The 22803-nt window shown below is 47.5% G+C and overlaps 1 protein-coding gene across 1 annotated transcript in view; it reads left to right on the forward strand.

Annotated features, from left to right (window-relative positions):
• Window positions 1–1355: 1355 nt before the first annotated feature.
• RP9 (RP9 pre-mRNA splicing factor) overlaps window positions 1356–22803 on the forward strand; it is a 109511-nt gene continuing 88063 nt past the window's right edge. Inside the window, exons 1-2 of the mRNA XM_078688244.1 lie at window positions 1356–1654; window positions 13343–13373. Of these exons, the coding sequence (XP_078544370.1) occupies window positions 1467–1654; window positions 13343–13373 (219 nt within the window). The 5' untranslated portion in view covers window positions 1356–1466. The remainder of the gene's footprint in view (window positions 1655–13342; window positions 13374–22803) is intronic.

A 22803-nucleotide genomic window follows, 5' to 3' on the forward strand; every position in this document is an offset into this window, starting at 1 on the left:
ACAAGGTTAAGAAAAGGTATGAGTGGTTAGAGCCTCCCTAAGAAGTTCCTTCACCATCAGATGGGTCAAGCAGCATAAAGTCACTAACAGGAGAGAAAAAACAATTTAGTACTCAGATGCTTTCAATCTGAAAGGCAAAATGGACTGGGTTGCTTATCCCTCGCTACAAACACATCATAACCCAAATCTCATTTAACAGATTCACCATAATGCTTTTCTCAGACATTTTCCACAATTGGCTCAACCATGTTTTTTTTCCATGATGTTGGTTCCTTCCACTGCTTTCTCCATGTACACCATGTTCAACAGTTCGTCCGTGGTCTCCTCTCTTTCTCCCATGCAAACGCACCTCCTTCCACCTTATCTTCGCCACACTATGTCAACTGTAACTTCTTCATACCTCAACTATCTAATGAAACTATCTAGCGAAGCGTTTGTCCACCTGTAGTATAAAGCACAAAAACATGCAGCATTCCTACAGAACATGCATGGGAATCTAAGCTTCATTTCAGAAACGTGAACATCCAATAAATGTGTTCCGAAATCAGTCCTGCCACTTAAGCTAAAATAATAAATGCACCATGTTAGTTATGATTCACAGTAAACATTTTCATAAATTCATTAGCATTTTCAATAGGCACTTTTACTAAAGTACATTAATTTGATTATCCCAACTACATCATTAGCATAATAAACATTCAAAAGGTTTTTAATGTGTCAGTCTGCCACATCACTAATTAACGCTATGTAAATATGTTACATCACTTATATGTAATTACTACAATTCTATAAATCATTTGTTAAACTCAAATTGAATCATGTTAATATTACAAAGGTACGTTAATTACTTCACATTCTACCACCTAATGTCATCACTAAATAATATGAGAGTGCATACAAGTGTTTATGTTGCACTCCTAACACTATCCCAAGCATGATAGAATGTCTGCTCTCTCACTACACTGGTGTAAAAAACAGTGGACAGCCAATTGTTGAAAATGCACCTGAAGCTGTTGTCGTGCCTCTATTCTTACCAGAGAATCAAGCTTTTCTTTTATTGTTTATTTCCCCCATAGGACACAAAGTTCCTAGAGATGTTTTGAGAAGATCAGCTTTTAGGAAATTGTCTTGACCTGATGGTATTTTAATATTCTTTTAAACATAGTCACTCAATACATTTTTTTAACGCTCGTCGTAATAAATGCATTTTATTAAGATATTGCTAAAATAATCTGGTGGGGGAAATATTTCTAGCATTTTATTACAAATAAAACCATTTCAAGATGGCCACCACTTTTAGGTGCGACGAAAGATATGCTAAGAAAATTCTATGCCGTCTTCTGTTTCCATAGTGCTACAGTACAGGCTGCGCTCTCTGTGTGCCTGGTTAGCAGGCAAAGAAGTAGCCGTCCAGCTAATTTAACGTTATCGTCTCCGTGCCTGGGTGGACGTTGGAGGAGCTGGTCATGTCTCTAAGGGAGAAGCATGGAGTAGAAGCTGAGTCCAGCAGTCGTCGGCGACGCCGATCCTCCTCCTCCCAGCAGCAGGATGAGCTGTGCTCCAGCTCCCCCAGACGGAAGCAAGACCGCAGGGAGAAGCGGAGGAAGAAGGAAGAGGTGCTCAAGCTCCAGCACATCAAACACGTCGAGTCCTTGTAAGCAGCATGTGAACTCTGTGCTCACTGTCTACATTATGTGCGACTAGAACGTGTACTCTCTAAACCACGTGTCTCGCATCTGAAGTTCCCCTTTCCCATTATCTTCACAGACACAGTATGTATCCCAGTATTGTATCTTATGCGCCCTTAGATAAACATGAAGTTGATAAAATGACATTTTTTCCATACTGAAATAGCTAAGCAACAATTGAAATAAGACACAAGTCTTCATAGGAAGAAACCAATTTCTGATGAGAATTAGATATTTTAATATTATCTGCTTCCATCTAAATTGAAAATGGTCATTGAGCATTTAAAACCGCGTTCTATCAAGCTGTTGTGTATAAGATTACATGGAGTTGCCGCAGTTGTGCATGTGGGTGTGTGGGCCAAGTGAAGGTTGTGAGTGAGAGTGAAAATAAAATAACCCATTGGTACCCCAATATATTTATTAGAGGGTCCTCTGGGTTAGGTTAAAAACTGGACTGGTTGTATCAATTGTATGCAAATTTCTTCTTGTTTTTTTTTTTTGCCCTAAAATCATATTCTTTATCTAATTTTTGTTTTTTTTTAGAATTTTTGACAGCAGTACAGGATAATAAAGCAGACAGCTGCTGGGCACCATTATCACACAAGCCAGCTGACCATTAGACCAAAGGGTCCCCCAAACCCTGTCGTACAAACCACAATAATAATACACAATGCAATAAAATAACACACTCTCCAGCAGCTCCACAACCCACATTGATCAGACAGAATAAGTCTTGCGCCGTGTCGCCCGTCTCACCTGCCCCTCCCCATCATCACATGATGATGTACCAAACGCCCTAATTTCGGCCTCCAGGGACCACCCCTGCTGGGGACATGGCCCAAGTGAATCCCATGAAAGGCTGCCCAACCTTCCCATATTTTGTAATATTTCTTGGGGCATCCCATGGCTATATAAATCGGGCTGTCCATCTCCATACTGCGATAAATGCCCCTCTTCCAAACCTCTAGGGAGAGGGCCTGGACATCTTTTCATGCCCTCGCAATGTCCCTCTTGGCGATGGTAAGGCCCAGCCACAGCAAGGCCCATTTGTATCTATTATTGTCTACCCTCCTCTGCGATGTGCAGCAAAGAGTACCGTGGGGTACTCGGCAGGTCAGTCCCAACACACTTTCCATGCAGCTAAGCACCCCCTCCCTGAAAGGAGCTAAAATGTTGCAGCTTCGAACTGTATGCAGGAAATCTCCTGTCTCAGCCTGGCAGCGTAAACAGTTGGCAGACTCAGTCAGTAAGTCCCCTCCTGCACAGTCCCTCCCTCGTAAAATAGACCCAATGTAGATGATGTAGCTGTATCAGGTGATTTTGGCAGGCGATGGCCTTCTCTTGCAGAGAGGCACGTGCCTTCCTCCAGTCTTCATCTGTAAAGGAGCCCACATCCCAATTCCAGGCCTCCCGCAGGATCCCAAAGGTATCTGGGGGAATGGCGACCTGTAGATGTTGGAAATTTTATGTTATGCAGTGTCCGTCCGAAGCAGCTTGACCTTCAAAGGACTGAACTCTGAGACATCGACCAAATGCGTGATGCAGGGTTACTCCCCAGCATAGCGGAGTTGTAAATATTTGATGAATTGGGACCGGTGGGTACAAACTCCTCTTGGAGATCAGTAAAGGTCTTAAGTGAATTATATTGGAATAGATCACCCAGTCGAAACATGCCAATAAGGTCCCAACACCGAACCTTCCACAGCTCATCAGACCATAGGAAACCCAGCAAAAGTTAGCTAATGCATGTGAAGAGGGATGTGGGGACAAGGAGCAGGAAGTTTTGACATTGGCAGAGGAAGCGGAGAAAAGCCACTATCTTGAATGTAGCCAATCTCCCCAAAAGTGAAAGATGGAGCGAGGCTCAGAACCTCAAGTCCATTGTCAACCATTTCCCATGCAGATTTATAGTTAGAGAAGGGCCCCTAGAGGATAGAACCAACTGATTCTATGTCAGGGCAAGAGGTTTTGATTATGCATTTCTCCTTTTTGTTGTTAGCTCAGAGAGCCAATGAGATCTAAAAGTTTGTCCTAACAGCTCTTCCAAGAGCGATCAAGGCCCATGATACATTTTGTTACAAACGTGGCCATTTTGGGATCAGTTTCAGGAGTTTTCTTCACCTTACCTGCCAGAGATGTTCTGGGACATTCAGCCCTGAGGCCTTCCACGAACCACCTTTTAAAAAAAAAAAAAAAAATTTATTGCAGATTTGTGTGGCACATAATCTTTCTTTCCGACAGTCCTGCTTCCGACAGTATCTATGTGCAGGTCATTAAACACAACAGTAAACAGCCAGGGGACCCACATCCCAGAGGTCGGGGGGCGTTAATTGGAATAGCGATAACAGCATAATAACACAGGACAATTGTAACTGTTCGGCAGGAAGTTTTTGCATCTGCTTTTTTTTTTTGTCCCCCCCCCCCTCCACCCATGCCCCAACATATAAACTATTACAACCCCAAAAAGCAATAGGGAATTGGCAGTACAATCTTTGTATAACAGTTATATTATTTTTCCACCATGCAGTAGCTAGGACATGCGTGTCGTCAGCAGGCAGCAACCCCGCTTCCCCAACCCCACAGCCTGTCCTCTCCCGTCAAAGTGTACAGCGTCAGTAGCACAGTCTAAATGCTTGTTCAGCTAAATTCTTTCTGTTTCCCCACCCATCCTCTTGAATCCCACGACTTCCCCCACCCTAGCCGTCTATCACATAATTGTTTTGGTCCCTTCAGAGAACCCCGTCCAGGCCATGGTATTGTCTCCATTTACCCCACACTTTCCGAAATTTCCTCGGACAGCCTCTTGCTTTATATGTGACTCTTTCTGCCGCCATATAGATGTCTAGTCCCCTCCTCCATTCCTCTATCTGAGGCGTGTCAGCCGCGCCCCATTTCCGGGCTATGTCTCTCTTGGCCACCACCAAGGCCAGCACCAGAAATATTAGCAGTGGGCGGGCCAGGTCTATATCATTGGTCATTCCCAACAGGGCCAGTTTCGGTTCCACTGGTATGTCTATCTCCAGTATGTTGCTCAGTTCAGTGGTGATCGCGCTCCAGTAGGCTTGTATGTGTGGGCATGACCATAGTATGTGCAGGAAAGTCCCGTGTTCGTGCCTGCATCTTAAGCATATGGGGTCCGACACCCGCCCCATTTTACATAGCCTCACTCTGTCATAATACACCCTGTGTAGGATCTTGAACTGGATTAGGCGCAGACGTGATTTGATTGCTACTTCTCTAGGATGCATCTGCATCCCCCCCCCCCCCCCAGTCTACCTCGTCCATCTCTCCCACTTCCTGTTCCCACGTGTCTCGGAGACCCGCCAGTGTATTTGGTCTGTTATTCATAATTGTTTTGTAGGTTAGGGAGACCGCTTTCCCTGTGATCTTTTCTTGCAGCAGTCGGCCCTCTAGTGGTGCGTATTCAGGGAGTGGCTCTCGCAGTGTTCCTTCCGCCAGGTAAGCATGTCTCAATTGTATGTATTTAAAGAGTTGAGAGCGCTGCAACCCAAATTCGGCCTGTAGGGAAGCGAGGGCTTCAGTGCTCCGTTTTTGATGACGTCCCCTAGTGTAGAGATGCCAACATCGTCCCATCCCTGGAAACCTTTTAATTTGCGTAGCTCTTTGAGCCAGGAGCATTCCCACAGTGGCGTTTGCCTCGTAGCCCTGCGTGCCCATCCGGTGACCTTCGTGGCTCTATTCCACGCCCCCAGTGTAACCTTTGTGGCCGTCAGTAGTCCGGCATGTCCCCTCCCCTCATAAATGTAGTAGATACATGAGTGTATACCCATTTGGTATCGTTCTAGGGCATATGTGGAGTGTTTGGCAGGTGTGTGAAGCCAGTCATTAATGGGGGCTAGGTGTTCTGCCAAATAGTAGGTCTCCAGGTCGGGAAGGGAGATCCTCCTCCCCATCATATTGGTGCCTCTGTAGCGTTGTCAGTGCGACTCTGGGGTGTTTCCCCAACCATAAGAGTGACCGGAGGTCCGTGTGGATGTCTCGGAAAGTCCTGGGCGGTATCTGGAAGTATTCATTTTGGAAGGCATATAGGAATTTTGGGAGAGATATCATTTTGAATATCGCTGCTCTACCAAGTATTGTCAGGGGAAGGGATCGCCACCTATCTGCGTCGGCTTTGAAATCATGTATGATCCGAGCGATATTATGATCGTATGAGGCGGTTCTGTCAGCCGTGATGAATACCCCCAAATACCGGAAGCCTTCCCCGGTTGTCTGTAGATTCTGCGGTAGTTGAGGCCATTCCTCATGCCCTTGAGGGTCATAGAGTGTCGATATGTGCCAGTTAATCTGGTAACCTGACCTCGCGCCATATTTTGCTAGTTCCTCAAACAGTGCCGGTATTGTACTTTCGGGCCGCGTGACATAAAGGAGGACATCGTCGGCGTAGAGGGATAGTTTCTCTTCTCGTGTGTCTGTTGACTGCTATAGAACCCCGTGATCTTCTCATTCTGTCTTACCACAGAGGCCATCACCTCAATTGTCAGGGCGAATAGCAGGGGTGATAGGGGGCATCCCTGCCGGGTGCCTCGTTGTATGGAGAAAGTCCTCGACATCACCCCATTAACCCGCACCCGGGCCTCAGGGCCTGCATATAGTAGACCGATTTTCTTCCTGTATTTGGGTCCAAAACCCAGTCTTTCTAGCACTCCCTCTAGGAAGGGCCAATGAACAGCGTCAAACGCCTTTTCGGCGTCTAGGGAGAGGAACCAATGTGGTTCAGCTCTATCCTTTACTACTTGCAGCCAATTATGTGTCCTCCTTAAATTATATCTGGTGGCCCTTTCTGGAATGAATCCAGTCTGATCCATATGTATCAGGCCTGGGACGACTCTCCTCATGCGCGAAGCCAGTATGGTTGCATATATCTTGGCCTCCACAATTAGTAGGGAAATGGGGCGGTAGGAGGTGCAGTCCTCAGGGGGCTTCCCAGGTTTGTGGATCGGGACAATCGTGGCCTGTCTAAGATCAAGAGGGAACTGTCCTTCCTCTTCTGCATCCTGGAACATACCCAATGAATGTCATGGCAAGAGGTCAGCCATGCTCTTAAAGAGTTCCGCAGGAAAGCCGTTAGGACCTGCGGCCTTCCCCGTGCGGAGTTTGGTCAGCGCCTCTCGGACCTCACCTTCTGTGACGTCGGACTCTAGGTCCGTACAGTCAATTTCCTCAAGTGCTGGGAGGGTGATTGGCGCCATATATTGCAGCGCCTCATATTGCAGCGCCTCTTCTGTGGAACCCAGATCTCGTGCCTTATATAAGGTTTCATAACAGTCGGCAAACGCTTCCGCTATCTTTTCGTCCGTGCAGACCCACGAGTTTGAACCAACCTTAATTTTCTCCACCCAGCGTTCGTCTCTCTCCTTCCTACTGAGCCAGGCCAATAGTCTCCCAGATTTATCGCCCACATCATATACGCGGTGCAGGGTTGCCAATGCTTGCGTCCTGGCCTCTCCCGTCACCAGCTGCTTATATTGTGCCTGAGCATCAGCAAGGCGTCTTTGTGTCCCTATGTCTCTCGTGGGTAGATGTTCCTGCTCTAACTGTAGTATTTGCGCTTCTAGTGTCTGTACCTCAGTCTGGTTCTTCCTTCTAATTTCGGCCAGTCTACAGTGGGCCCTATCACGAAGCACTACCTTGAGTGCCTCCCACAGGACTACACGGGAGTCCACCGATCCCTCGTTCTCTCTCAAGAACACCTTCACGTCAGCCCTGAGCCCCGAGCCCCTTCCTAATGTCTGGGTTTTGTAAATCCCATTCTGAGAGTCGCAAAGTCGCAGGACCCCTCCTTCTTCGTCCACCTATCTGAATCACTAGAGGGGAGTGGTCAGACACCCCTCGAGCACAGTATTCCGCAGAGTCCGATACTTGCAATGCCTGGCGCGCCATGAAGATATAGTCCAGGCGCGAGTAGACCATGTGTGCCCCAGAGAAGAAGGAGAACGCCCGTGCATCCAGGTGTAGCCAGCGCCACACATCCATGAGGCCCAGTATCTCCATATATCTCGCTAGAGGGGTCATGTTGTGGGATCTATCTCGCTCACCTGTCCGGTCTGCGGAGGAGCTCATCACATCATTAAAGTCTCCCCCAAGGATTTGGATCGTATCTGACGTGTTGAGAATTATGTCCGATATTCCCTTCATAGTGTCTGTCTGTAATTTGGGCGGTGCATAGGCCGATATGAGAGTGTACTCCCGACTCCTCCATGGCCCCCGTACCCCTACATAGGTGCCCTGTCTATCAGTCCAGATTTGTGAGACTCTCATTGGTGGGTTCTTTTTAATGAGAATGGCAGTCCCTCTAGACCCCGAGGAAAACCCTGCGGGCGCCAACACCTTGTATTGACCCCTTGCCAAGAAGGCGCATCTATTGCCTTGTAGGTGTGTTTCCTGGAGGAGCACAACATCTGCCCCAGACCTCTTGATGTAATTGTTTACCAGGCCTTGTTTAATCTTGCAGCCGAGGCCGTTGACATTCCAGGTCATTACCTTAATGCCCTCCCCGTAATCAGCTCCCCTCTCCTGATCCCCCATAATCATGCTGGTAGTGAATAATGGGCAAGCCCTGTAGTGCCTGCGTCGGCGTCTGGCGTGTGACAAAGGCCAACAGGCTACCTAATGTGCCAATTAGTGGTGGGTAGTTTCTGACATTCTGTGACGGGATGTGTCGCCTCTCGTGGGTGCCCGCCCGAGATACTGTAGGGATACTCAGATGGTGTGCCTCCCTCCCTATTCCCCCCCCAACTCCCCCGCCCTCCCCATTGCACGTTCCCCAACTTGCTGCTTCAACATAACTGAATTCCCCCCAACTCTCCCCCACCCCACCTCCCTCCCCTTTCAGTCCCATCCCTCTGCAAGGCAGAACTGTCAGTAGGAGAAGGTCTATCGCCCTCCCAAAGAACCCCTCCCTTTCAACCTAGTCCAACAGACTCAGTGTAAAACATATATTGCATTCCTCAATAGGTATTCTTAAGAGACAGAAACTAGAAATGCATACAAAGAAGTCTGCAATTAGTAGAAAACCAATAGGTATAAGAGGGGGTATAACAACTTGCGTGTCTTCTCAGCGGCGAGCTGCAATCTCGTTTGCCCAATCTGCCCTTGATCAAGAGTGTGAGTCCTGTGTGTCCAGACGGGGGTCCGTCGCTTGCCCTGAGGAGTCCTGTTCCAGTTCACGAATCGCTTTCTCCAGTGGATGGACGGAGCGCGCCCCCCCTCCTCCTCCCCCGACGAGTGGACTTCAGAGTCTTCTCTCTCTCTTCTCCTTCCGAGCGGGAGGCTCTGCTTAGACGATTGAGTTCAGGTCCTACGTCGCCTCTCCTACCGGGCGATGCCGATTGCCCTTTCCGTCTGTTCACCTGGGTGCGTCCCGGATAAGGTTTAGTCTGCGTTTGTCTCCTGTTCCGCTGTGTCTTTTGTCGCTGGGTCCTCGGCCGCTCCATTGTGGCCTGCGCGGAGTCGGCCCGTCTGGCCCGCCCCTTCTGTTGTTTTCTTGTCTGTGGAATATGGGACGTTCCTCCAGCCACTGCCAGGCATCCTCCGGATGATTAAAAAAGTGTGCTCTGTCTTTATAGATCACCTTCAGTTTCGCCGGGAATAGTAACATATAGGTAACGTTCATGTCTCTTAACTTTGCTTTGAGCGCGTCAAAGGATTGACGTTGCTTTTGCACTTCCTGGCTGTGATCAGGGAAGATCATAATAGTTGTGTTCTCCACACGGATTTCCCCCCATCTTTCTGGATTCCCTTAGTATCAGATCCCGGTCTGCGAAGTTGAGGAAGCGTGCAATGACAGGTCTGGGTCTCGCTCCCTCAGGTGGTCGGGCCAATAGGGCTCTATGCGCCCTTTCAATGATGAAACAGGTTGAAAACCGCACCGCCGGGAAGGTGGTCGTTAGCCAGGAGTGGAGAAAGGCCGCCATGTCCGTCCCCTCAATCCCTTCTCGAAATCCAACAAAGCGCAGGTTATTGCGTCGCGCCCTATTTTCTGCATCGTCGACTTTCCAAAGTAGCTGGCGGTGCGAGGCCTGAAGTTCTGCCATGTCCTTTCTTAACGTAGATATCGAGTCTTCCGCTTCCCCAATGCGCGTCTCCGCCGTGGTTACCTCGTCTGACAACTTCCGGAAGTCTTGTCGCAGTAGCGTCACCTCCGACCCCACTTCGCCAATTTTAACCTCCAATGCCGCCCTGGACTCCTGGATGTCGGCCCTGGATGCTTGGATAGCGGCCATCAGGAGGTCTGTGTCGGATCTCGGGCCGTTGGTCGCGGTGCAGCAAAGTTATCCATTGGGCCCTGTTTGGCAGTTTTGGGGATAGTATCTTTCTTCCCCATGTCTGATGATGCTAATTATTGCCTTCTACGTGGGGGGGCAGTGTCGTCCCCCACTGATGCCGCGTGTCTGCGGGCCTGCAGGCTGTATTCCGTGACTCGCGTCCTCCGGTCCTGTCTGTACCCCGTTCCAGGTCCCGGCCGCCGCCTGCAGCCCACAATCTCCTTGCTGCCCACAGAAAGATCGGGTCACACGGCACACCCTCCCCCAGATGAAGCGCCGGGCGTGTGCGATAGGCCTCGTTATACCGTGCCTCTCCCTTGTCTGTCTTAGCCTTTCTTGCCGGTCTCGTGGTGCCCAGCTGCGGTTCCAGACCAGCAATCTAGTGCCATGTAGTTGGTGCCACCCCCAGAGCCTCACAGGCCTGACTTTCTTCCCAAGTATGTCGGCTCACCTCCAGAATACAGGTCGTGGTCGCAGTGAGGCCCAGGTCAAATAATCCTCTTCAGACCGCCACCAGATCTCAGCTGTAGTGGTCAAGGGGGCGGGAGGGGGGGGGGGGAGAACCAGCCCCGTGTCGCAGGAGGACGTGTGGCTGGCCCGCCAAATTTGCCAATACTTATTCAGCCTGCCAGGGACTCATGGGAGTCCTCACCTGCCAAGCGTAGGCCCTTGAGCCAGGCACCCACGATGTTGAAGGGCCAGGGCGGCACCGCAGCTCCCCGCAGCCGACGGCACCGCAGGGGGTCCGCAGGCGTCGCACCAGCCGCTGCGGGCGCAGCCAGCTCCTCCTGTCAGGTGTCGCCTCCACACCTCTCGCGTCTGCACCGCAGGCGGGCTCCGTCTTCTGCCCGCGTCCCCGTAGCCTCGCAGATGGAGGGGGAGGGGCTCGCCTCGGCCGAGACCCGCCGCTAAGTACCTCCGGCACCTATTCTGGGCGTCGGCCACTTCCCTCCATCCGCGAGTGTCGCGTGTGTGACCGGAGGCGTTCAGCCGGTGCTCCGGAGCCTCCAGCGCCCTCTCTCTCCGGGCAGAGTCCAGAAAGCTAGCGCGCCGCCATCTTGGGTCCTGCGGATGAGTCCGCTTCTGTTTCCGGTTTCGCCGTTTTCCGGCTAAGTGTATCTCGGAGCAGGCGGATTGCGGGCCCCAGGGGCTCGGTGTGTTTCAGGAGTCTGTTTTGGGCTATGTGGCATCAGTTTTTTTGTCGGATCATTAGCAGCTCGCCCAGAGCTACACGGAGACAGGTCCTAGCTGGCCATGCTGCTGGCCACGCCCCTCCACGAACCACCTTATCCAAATTTTTTCTAATGCGGCTGCTAACCTACTGAGCCACCTTCGCCGCGGGGTCCAGTCCGAGGAATGAGGGTGGAAAATATAGTCCGGGTTAAACCTGTCCAATGAGTCGGCCAAACTCTGTATGGTCGCATTATCAGTAGAGGTAGTCCTGATACGTTTGGGTCGCCTTCCGGTCTCCATGGTGTGCTGGGACCTGGTTCATCCCTAGATTGAGCTTTGTCAGAACCTTCCTCGGCATCATCTCCCGAGGGGAGGAAAGAATCTTCATCGTTGATAATTCCAGAAGTGTCCGTTTCCCGACTATCTTGGTCCACCGCCAGTCTCTCCAAGAAGACTAGATAAAGCCTCTCGAAAGCGTCGAATGGTAGAGGGTTTTGCTGTCCCTTAGGGCTACCTGTTTGTCACTGGCTGAACTCTGGGGTACTTTTGGGCCTTTCCGTAATGGGAATACACTAGTTTTTGCGACCCAGCAGCAGGTATTGCGTACTAATAGGCTCTTATGCAGAAGAAGTGGCCCCTTTGAGGAAAGTATCTAGGACATCAAAAATCCCTTCATTAAGGAGCAACAATATCTGTTCCTCCTCCACTGCTTGAATGGCCTGCTCTTTGGGATCTGCCATATTAAAGTAAATAGTTATTCTGGCTGTAATTAGTCTGTGCAAGCAGTAATAATCTGGGTAGATTTGCCGATAATTGACATCAGTTAACTCAAAGCAAGAAACGTGTCAACGGGGAAATCCTGCAGTTGGGAACTACGCAATCACAGTGTCGGCAACTGGAGTCAGAATTAACCCTGGGCGAAGCACTACGCTACGCTCACATAGTTTGCGCAACTTCGCACTACGCGAGCTGCACGTAGCACAGTGCGAACACGCGTAGCGCAGCGGTCATTTTTTGCTTGCGGTCCTCAACGTCATGTTCGCGACCGCGAGCAAGCAAAATGACATCCCGGCGAGATTCTCAACGCGGAGAGGTCAGATTTCTCATTGTGAGTGGTCGCGCATGCTCGCGATGAGAAACTACCAGTCCGCGTTGAGAAAGCTGCCGCTCGAGTAAAAATCTACTCGAGCAGCAGAAAACTACAGCTCGCACTGTGCAAGATGCCGTTTTCAATGATTGCACAGTGCCAGATGCTTGTCCGCGCTGTGCAATCATTGAAAACGCATCTTGCACAGTGCGAACATGCTACTACGCAGTTCGCGTAGTGCTACGTGAAGTTCGCGTAGTGCGAAGTGCACTTCGCGTAGCGCTACTTCGCGAAATACTCCCACCCTTAGTCAGAATAAGATGATTGAAGGAACAGACGGAAGTCCCACACTTGCAGTCAAAACGCCCAGACCACTGAACGAATTGCAGCAGAAGAGCAGACGCACGAGTCGTGCAGCCTTCCACAACATTTGTGCACTCTCTAGTGGCTATTAAAGATTACCGCACCCAATGGCTGTAATTTCTGAATCTGAAATGAGCATTCCATACAATGAGCGGAACCCAATTTGTGAATGGAAGAAGGTAGGACTTTCATCAGTTTATATTCATTCCAGAGTATTTCACACAGATCTTGCAAATATGCAATATCTTTGAAACTGATGGCTCAAAATCTACACCTTAATGCAGCATACCAACCCCATAAAGAGGTTTTTAGTGCTGTCGTTCACAATTACATTTCAGTCCCTTAATCCTAGCATCCCCTCTAACCCAATATGCCAATGGCTTCGGAACCAAAGTGAACGACAGCAAAGACAGCAAGAATCCTTGCCTCTCCCCATCCTCCAGGTGGAAAGGGGGAGGCAGTATTTTGACCTTCACCCTCGCTTCTGGTCCCATATGCTGAACTTTTGCACAGGAGAGAAATTTGGTGCTCTTGCGCCTCATTATCTCTGCGTTGTCATCGTATAGGGCCATTCAAGTGAAACAAATGCCTTTTCAGCGTCTAATCATTGGTCTGTTCTTATTTAGAATATGTATTTACTTGATGGGTTTTAAAATGCAAATTCCACCAGATATGAACTTGTGACAATTACTGATCTGTATAGGTGAATGTTTTTAACATGCCTGTTTATTTTTGTTTTACAGTTACGAAAAACCACCTCCAGGTCTGATAAAGGTGAGCACATATTTTTTTGTTTGTTGCATTAACAGTTTCAGTTTGTTGATTACTTAATCTTAGTAAGCAAATAGTATTCTAGAAGTAAATTTGGGGATGCAAAGCTAGTCCGGCTTCCTCTCTGTGTCATTATGCGCCATACATCTAACATCAAACAGGATTTTGGGGTCGTTGCACTTTTTTTTAGCCATGCTGTATCCATCAGTGGTCGTTGCACTGCTGTCTGGTAATTTGTATTTTTGTCTCTATTTCTGTAGTGGTCTATTAAGTTATTAACCAAAGGTGTCATGCCCTGTAATACGTCAGACTAATTAGGCATCCCATTTGCTATAAGCTCTTTTTGTGGTATTCTAGCTGGGGCCTGGAAAAGGTAAGAGATGAGGTAGAGATTTTCATTTTAATTATATTAATACACCCTAACCAAGAAATGTGGAGCGGTTTCCATTTATTTAACTCTGTTTTTTTTGGCGACTTAGTTTTGGCCAATTATGTTCTCTCTCTCCCTCTAATCTGCTCCTTACTTGTATTCCCAAATAATTAATGGATGGTGACGCCCATCTGAATGGGGACCCTTGTTTTGTATAGTTAACACTATTTCTTGTGACAGTTCCAGATTCAACATCTCAGATTTCTGTTTATGTACCCTAAAACATGATGTTTCTAGTAATACCTCTGGTAGAAGTGATCCATGTCTGAGTAATGTTAGCAGAACATCATCTGCAAAAAAACGTATGTTATGATGTTCTCCCTCCAAAGGTATCTTTATAGTGTTAGTATGATTGTGTATTTTGACTGCTAATGGTTATACCACTAAAGCAAATAATAAGGGGGATAGGTGACATCCATTCCTTGTGCAGGGCAAATCTCTATAGTATTAGGCCAGTTACCCAAATCTTAGCCTCTGGTTCTTTATTTCAGGTTAAGATTCATCCCTTCATCTCTAGTCCCTAGACCAATCTCTCCAGGATAGGTTTAATTAATTTGTAGCTCACATGGTCAGATGATTTATCATTATCTAGACTGATCAGGCTGGCTGGTATCTGTTTTGGTTTGACACTATTCACTATGTATGCCAGCCGTCTAAGATTCACAGTGCTGTATCTCCTTAGTTTTGCCTACCTCGTTGGCGTGTGTAACGTATGGTATCAGATTTGATATTCTCTTGGCCATAAGTTTAGTGAAGATTTAGCAATGCTACTGGACAATGAGGCACAGTCCCCATGAATTTCCCCTGATTTCGTCCATCCTCTTTGTTTGAGTTAATTCCTGTCTCCTGTGTGAAAGAGTTAAACAGAGCCGCAAAAGTGCTTTCCATCAGAGTTAGAAATAAGTTATAGAATTGTCCCCTAAACCATCAAGTCCAGGAGATTTCCTGTATTCAATTTCTATAAATGCCATGCAATCTTATGCAACTTCTACAGGCTTATCCAGTTTTTCAACTCCGTGGAGTGGAAGCAAGGTTAATCCAATTTACGAAGTCTAGCATTTTCCCCTCTTCCTCTAATCCTGGTTTTTATTGGTCTTGAAAGAAATCTTGAAAGGCTTTTTGTTTGTCCTCTTTCTTGGTCACCCAGGTTTCCTCTTTTGTCTCTTCTGTTGTTTTTAAACACAAAAGAGATTGAGTCAGACGAACAGCCAGAGGGTCACACATTCCAGATGTGGGTCGCTTAATTAGTGGTGTTACATGGATGTACTCTTCACCTTGGTAGAGCAACGCTGCTAATATGGATGCCCTCACTCAGCTTAGGCCTTCTAGTTTGTACATGGCAAGTGTGCTACCCTGAGTGTTAGCTCTATTGTTGGTCGACCAGTAAGTATTCCAATAGCTGATTCTCTTCCATTGGCTCTAAACTTTCAAGAATCATCTTAAGCCTTTTATTTGGTATCTGAGTAAGCACAGTCATCTTCTAAAATTGTGCTGGAGAAGCATGTAGGGTACTCAGAGCAATTTTCCTGATGGCATTCTAATTTGCCCTCGCAGGTGCCATTAGTTCACCTCTGTAGACAGATTGAATCCGTTCAGATTTTTAGATTACTGGTAGAACGCCGAGCTGTAAGTTCTGCCGTTTTGCAGTCTGTATATAGTGGATTTTTCAAATTGCGCTTGAAGAGACCATATTCCCTAAATATTTACAGGATCTTACTTTTTCTAGGTGATCCTTTCCTAAGTAGAAGTGTATTTTGATTTCTTAGTCTTGTTATTCTAAGTCATGTCTTTTGAATTTCTGTAATATATTTGAATGTCTTTTTTTTAACAGTACTCCACTTTTTTTGTAATTTCTGTAAAGGTGCATGTTTTTTTTTTGCCACAAGGACAAAGTTATTGGCATAAAATAGAATTGGAGTTTTGGTCCGTTGTCTGTAATGTCTTACAGGTAGAACAGTAGGTCATACACGTATAGATTGATCAGAAATGAATCCACGTGTTAACACTGCTTCACTCCTCTCCTGTTAAGGATTTCCCTGGATAGCGTCCATTGAATTCGCATGTTCTGATGTTAGTTAAAGGTTGCAAATTGTTGACACTGCGTATGGATTCATGGATGTATTCTTCAGATCATACAATAGCCTCTCCATGTTTATCAGGTCGAAGGCAGAGGCGTGATCTAAGAAGGACACATAGATGCTTGATTTCTTTAGGATTGCATTCTTAATTCTGATTTACTGGAAAAATGAATGATTACCAGGAAGCTAATAAAACAAATGCTGGGATGATGAACGTTGGAACGCGTTCTTCTCTCTGCTGGATCGCAGAGGCAACTGGAACCCAATAATCCTCTGAAACCATCCAACGTACACTGAACCATAGCTACCAGTGCCCATTCAATGACATCGAGGGAAGAGGGTTTGGGAACACACATGAAATTAAGTACGTCAACCAAAAGTTAAAATAAGAAAGGAAACAACTGGTGCACACTCGTGGTGGTGAAGGCAAATGAAGGGTCAAATATCACCTTGGAAATTCAACTCATGGTACTTGATAATGATTTGCTCAAGACAATTCCTGGCTATAGGTAAGAGAAATCTGATAATTGACACCTAAAAGAGGGAGACCAGATCCTAGGAATATTATGTTGGAAGCACACAATTATTCAACAAGAAAGACAGGCATGCATGAACATCTTTATTCTGTCCGAAGAAGTCAAGGTGACAGGAATACATAAACTTTGGAAAGTAATTGTACAATATTAATGGCCCACTCACACACGGTCTCAAAGATCACACAGAATTTCCACACACCAGGATATGAACATTCACAACAGGAAACCTGCTCAACTAAGGCTTGGGAGAGTTACCAAGACCTCTTCCTGTTGAGCCTAAAGTCACAAAACGTAAAATTACAAAACATAAATCATAATGCAGGTACAAATAATAATAAGTTCAGCTTCGATAAAGTTTTGGAGAATGAATAAGCCATTCCGTACATAGACCGTAGGTATGCCTAAACGCAAGACGAGTAGCAAAGAAAGGCAAATATGTCTAGTACAAAGATAGTAGCTTTGTAAGTCAAAGTACTGATGCCCAAAAGAGAGAGCCACAAACAAAGACGTTCTGTACCAAACGGGTGCAGGGACTTTTTCTGAGGTGATGCAGGAACCGCAGCAGTCCAAGAATCCTGATGTTGGACACCGACTAGAGGAAGCACGAAGAGCTGCCAGACCGCACCAATAGGAAGAATCAATGTGAAGCACAAATCCCAAGATGTTCCCTGAGAGTTCAGTGGCTCCTGCGAGAGAGCCCCAGCCGCAGAGGCCCATCCGTTTACAGTCCCAGCCACTCAGGACCGTCGCGGCAGAGCGAAAGATCACAGACCCAGCAGCTTCAGGCCGGCTCTCACTCGTTGTGGTGTTCCCCCTGATCCTGAGGCCCCTGAGGGGGGAAAGGACTAGGAAAACACAACAGCACTAGAGGGCACATATTTATAAGTGGAAGCACGCCCCTACAGGTGTGGAACATGCACAGTAATGTGTTTCATGCGCTTGGTGTGCCTACAAGATATTAAAAGCGTGCCTGAGAAGAGGAAAGCTGCTGGGGGTCAAAGCGGATTTCTAAGGAGGAGATATGTAACTCGTAGAGGGACCACCTGGCTGATGCGTGGAAATGTATCCCAACCCTATTAGAGGGATGAGGGGGCTGCGCAGCCTGGGAAAGCCGTCAATGATTGGCCCATTGAGGACAATCTTGCCCAAAACCTCCTTAGAACCGAGTTATTATCTGCTCTTCTTCCACCGAGACTGGTGTGTTCTTCAAGGTTACTTTTGAGTAAATATTTGCCTCAAAATCAGAGGTTAATTGGGCTGTATGATTTTGGGTCATCAATATCTCCTTTTTGTGGTTGACACAATAGCACATTTAAGCCATGATTCAGGAAATTCCAGATTCATGCTGGATTTACTGCTGACATAGACCCTTGTAAGTGCCAGGTTTCCCGTGTCCATATTTCTTGTAAGCAAATCCTATCCCATCTGAATAGCAAGGCTCTCCGGGTTATTTCTTGGTTTCCCATCAGCCCCAGTGACATTCTACATCTTTAGTACAATCTTTGCTTGTTCTTTGAGGATTTCCAATGATTGTGCCTCTAGACCATCCCTGGGTTCTTTCATTTAGGGTTTGATTTCTTCTTCAATCAGTTGTGAGTCTTTCGCAGCAAACTTTTTTATTACAAATTTGTAGTTATTGTTTTAATCTGCTGGCAAGATTAGTACTTCAGTTTTATTTTTTATCATTTTTCTTGTTAGGCTGCTTGTACTACCTCATAATTGGTATGAGTTTGGCCCTGTGTGTTGCACTCTGCTGTGTTCTTTTCTTCCTTATTGTTCTTTACTTAAATTGAACATTCACTGTTTATTTCCCTTTTGTTACCAGCCCTTGATGTAAGGTTGTGATTGTTACTTCCGATTCAGTAGTCGAAGGGGAGCATTATACGTGGCTTTGTTTTGTGAACTTAGTCTCCCATATAAAGTTGGATCACCAGCGGGTCTATTTGCCTTAGAAAATTGCATGAGAGACTGTTTGTGGTGTTGACTATCAGGCAGTTGTCACTCTGGGCTTCTGCACTGATCAATAATCTTTTAACCAATATCTCGTCGTTCTTACAGAATATTGGATGCCTAATCCAACTTTCCCTGAAAGCCATTCAGAAGACTTTGTTTCAGGGAGCTTGGTTTGCTTTTTCTCTTGGGATTAAGACCCTAACAATAATAAAGATTTGTTGGTCTTGGAATTCTATTTAGAGATGCAGCACTTTAGAATGGTTACTGTAGGAATCTGGCTTGTTATATGGTATGCCAAAAAAGGGTATACGTGCAAAGAGTCCAGGTATTCCCTTAGTAGTGGACAGGGCTTTGCTCTTGCAATCCCATGGTGCTCTTCTTGGGGTAATGTGGCTGAGCAGCCTTAGGCTCACCAGATAGAAGTGTTAAACATCGGCTGCACACACACAGCCTATAAATTATACTCACTACTCAATAAGGAGATCCACACCAATTTATAAAAATAACAGTTATTTTTATATACCTTTAGGCACCAAGATTATCAAAATAAGTTAAGTACTGTTTAGGTCTTGCCTATGCAGCGCATGCGCTGCATAGGAAAAAGACCTTTACCCATCGCAACACTTTTGTAGGCAAAAACGTGCACGCTTTGCATTGCTTCCAATGGAAACGCGTGCACGTTTGGCGATTCCCTTGTGGGAGCAGGAGCGGCACATTATGTTAGCAATTTTGTGTGCGGCTGCTCGCTCCCGCTAAGGAAAGCTGCGCAGGCCCCCCTCCACTCCCCCCTGCTGTGGCGCGCACGCGTATTTTTATCTGGCGCTCAGAGCCGCGGGTGTGACACGGCTTCGCAGTTCATGCGTGCGCCCCAGCCTTGCTTCCCTCATCTCTGCGTCATACTGCAGGCCAGCCAGTGATATGAAAGAGACCCGGGGTCTGCTGAACATATTTGGCTATGGAAGTGTGAATTTGATATTTTTATTCTAGCTAGCGTTACGTGCCAGTAGTGTTGTTGGTGGGCGCACACATCAGGGTTCCTTTGGCCTTGCTGCTTAGGGAGATGAAGGGTGGGGCAGTACATGTGGGCATGGTAATTTCACCCCTATTTAATATATCATAAATGTATTTATTAATCAATGTACGTTATATTGCGTTATATGCCGGGCGTGACGTGGGTGCGCCTTAGGTTCCAAGTTACCTGGATATGCCAGAGGCCTGCTCTTATATTTGAGCACGTTGCTCTCACAGCCCTTGTCCCTTTAATGGTTCATTTATCTGTGTGGCTTTCTTTACTATATAGCGCTCTAAGAAACAATCCTCATGACTGGGCGCTCGCCAGTCAAGCTTCATAACGCAGTCTATCCTATCGTATGAACGAGACTGCTCATATATTTGGGCGCTACATGCATTGGGCGCTATATCCATCGGGCGCTCATGCAACCAAGCTGCTTGTCCGTGGGTCTATTAGGTTGAATAAGAAAGACACCCAGCCTCTTACTCCTGGGCACGTTAAACCTGCTGTTTGATTGTTGAGGTTTTAGTTATACGGCGCTGTCCACGAATTTCTGGGCGCTAGGCAGACCCCCCTCATCCCAGCAAGGTTCCCTAGAGTCTGTTGGTCTCGCCATGGCACAAAATACCTCTATCACGTTTGATGCTCTGGGGGTCCTCTCCCTGCGCCCACACCAGCATCTGTCGGCCAAGCCGCATTCGCCACGGCTCCTCCGTGGGAACTGGCTAACATATACCTTTCCCGGCCCGCCTGGCGTCTTTTCCGGTTCCATCGGCCGCTGATTTATGAACTCTAATTGAAGTGTATATTTTGCTTATTTCTGTGGTTGTATTAAAACAGTAGGGGTGGGGGGAGTTGGTTGGTGGGGGCACCGGGGTCACCGTTCCCATCGCCTGCCTCTTGGAGTGTTTGCAAAGGGCACACACTCTGGAGTGGGGCTGCAGGGCTCTGCTGAATAGTGTGGGCGGTGTGCCCACCTCCCCTTAAAAAGAGGTGCAGGCGCCCTCCCAACCCCCCTCAAAGAAACGGGGAGATGCAACCGGTCTACTCTGACGTAGTGGCATAGCGCGGGCCGCCTCTAGTGCGGCATCGAGGCATTCCAACTGGTTTGATCGATAATAGGTGAACCTGTGCGGTTGCCGCATAACCTATGTGGTAAGAGCCGGAGGCGGCCGCGAGGACCTAGACGGGCTACAATAGTGGCAAATGTTGAGCGCCTTGATCTATAGGGGATCAATCAGTCACAAAGCTGGACACAGTGTCGCCCCCTTGTGTCAAGACTAGGCCTGGAAATAGGCAGACTTATCTGTGCAGCTCCATGTTATGTAACAGCAGTAAGATAGCTGAGCAGGTTAACACACACCTTCTCTAGAGATCAGTGCGCCGTCCACATAGCACATCTGTGGTTTTCACTATAACAAGTTGCATGAATCACCCGCAATGCGTTATGGTAGATGTAGTTTTGTTTGTTCTTAACTTAGTTGTTCATCCACGTTTCATTTTCTCTAGTAGTTCAGTAATCAGCCAGTCAGTACTGATAGTCTCCTGGCAGGTGCTGTTTATTCCTTCGGGGTGCCTCCATGCAGTCACGGTTGGGTTTGGTGTGCTGTAAAAATGGCTTTGTTTTGTTGTGTGCCTGCGCTCATTCTGAGCCACAGCTAGAGCCTAGGGGTAGGCCAAATACCACGACAGCCTGAGCTCTCTTGTGGAGGCCATTCAAAGAGTCGAGGGAGTGGAAGCAAGCCTAAAACAGTGCTTAATTTGTAAAATAATAAGTGCCAGGGCCCTGGCCAGGAGGCCTCTGCAACTTGCACTCTCCATTGACACTGTCATTGCAGCCAATGACGATACCAAAACAACTCTCTTGCCTACAAGTGCAACAGTTCAGATTATTTGAGGTTCCCATTGCTCAAGGAATGGCTGGGGAGGTAGGTATTAGTCATTTTTAATATCTATTGTATTTATTAACAACAGTTGTTCTGCTCATCTCTAAATTAGATGAACAGCGCCACCTTGTGGCATACTGTCATACCTGGGCTGTTGACAATTAAGTGCTGGTGCCAACCACCGAAAACCACCAGCTCAAATAATGGCTAACATATGTGCTGCTTTGAGCTCATAGGTCTTGCCTTTGGGCCCTTATAAGTGTTTAGCCATGCAACAGTTGATGTTGTTGCACCGAGGATGTTGTGCTGCATAACTAAATACTTATAAGGTCCCAAAGGCGAGACCTATTGGCTATGCCAATGCTTGTTTAAAGTAGCAGGTTGATATTTTAAATCCTAATTGAAGCACTCTGCGACAATGTTAACTTAGGAAGAAAACTCGCTGCATTCTGTCACAGGCAACACCAACAGGTTACCTCGGGAGGCACCAGGACGTCCGGGTGCAGAGGTGTGTTTTTCAGCATCGGGTGATTTTGATACTTTAAATTGTATTTGCAGCACTTCCTGGTAATATAAACCACTGGAGGAAAATGTATTGCATTTGGGAACTCAGCATCAACTTACGGGATCCATCTCTGGACTTTGGGAGAGTATGGGGCAAGGTCCAAGGTAGCACCAACAGTTCACTGCAGGCAGCACTGGGGCGGCCGGGTATAGGGGTGCCTTACAGTGTTGGGTGCCACATTCAAGTCTATGGAGATCAGTCCATCGGAAAAGAGGCTGCAGGCTCGAACTGGGGGGCCAGTCGGACTGAAGCAACAAGGGGGCTCAGGCCTCACGATACTAGGGGATACGGGGACACCGTTGGTCCTCTTCTTCACTGGCAATCGGTGACGGGTGCAGTGATGTCCTTAGGCAGCGGATTTACCTCTCCAGGAGCAGTCACAGTAGAGAGGACCTGCACACAGAGGCTGCAGGCTGTGTTCTGGAAGTCCATACTGGGCAAGTCCAAGGTGAGATTTGTCTCTGGAGGTCGAGGGGGCCACGCTGGCACCGTTGGCCCACTTCAGCTCAGGCTAGGAAGCGTGGATGCAGTAGTGCTTTGCGGCACCCGGTGTTTGCAGTTCAGGAGTCTCGTAGTCTTCTTTGTGGTGTCTGCAGAATGCAGGGAAGCAGCTGTACTGCTCCACAGGAGTTTCTGAGTCTTTGGAGAAGTTCTGGCAGTTATCTCATGGTTTGTACAATCCGCAGCTTGTAAGACTAGACTACTTTGGTGCAATTGTCAAGAAGATAAGACCAGGCCGGCAGATGCTTCTTCTGCAGTCCTCGCTTTTGTGGCACCCCGACCCTTCTTCTTTTGGTCGTCAGGATCTGATTTCCCGGTGCCAGTACTTTCCTAAATACCGAATTCAGGGGCGTCAGTGGAGTGTAGAGTAGTAGCTTATGGGCTACTTACCCCTGGGGTCACTATGCCCTCTATATGACCACTTCTTGTGGGAAGTGAGCAGAACACTGTCCCAAAAATCTTACGTTTGCCA

The sequence above is a fragment of the Lissotriton helveticus genome, chromosome 4_1, assembly GCF_964261635.1.
Source record: "Lissotriton helveticus chromosome 4_1, aLisHel1.1, whole genome shotgun sequence".
NCBI classification, from domain to species: domain Eukaryota; kingdom Metazoa; phylum Chordata; class Amphibia; order Caudata; family Salamandridae; genus Lissotriton; species Lissotriton helveticus.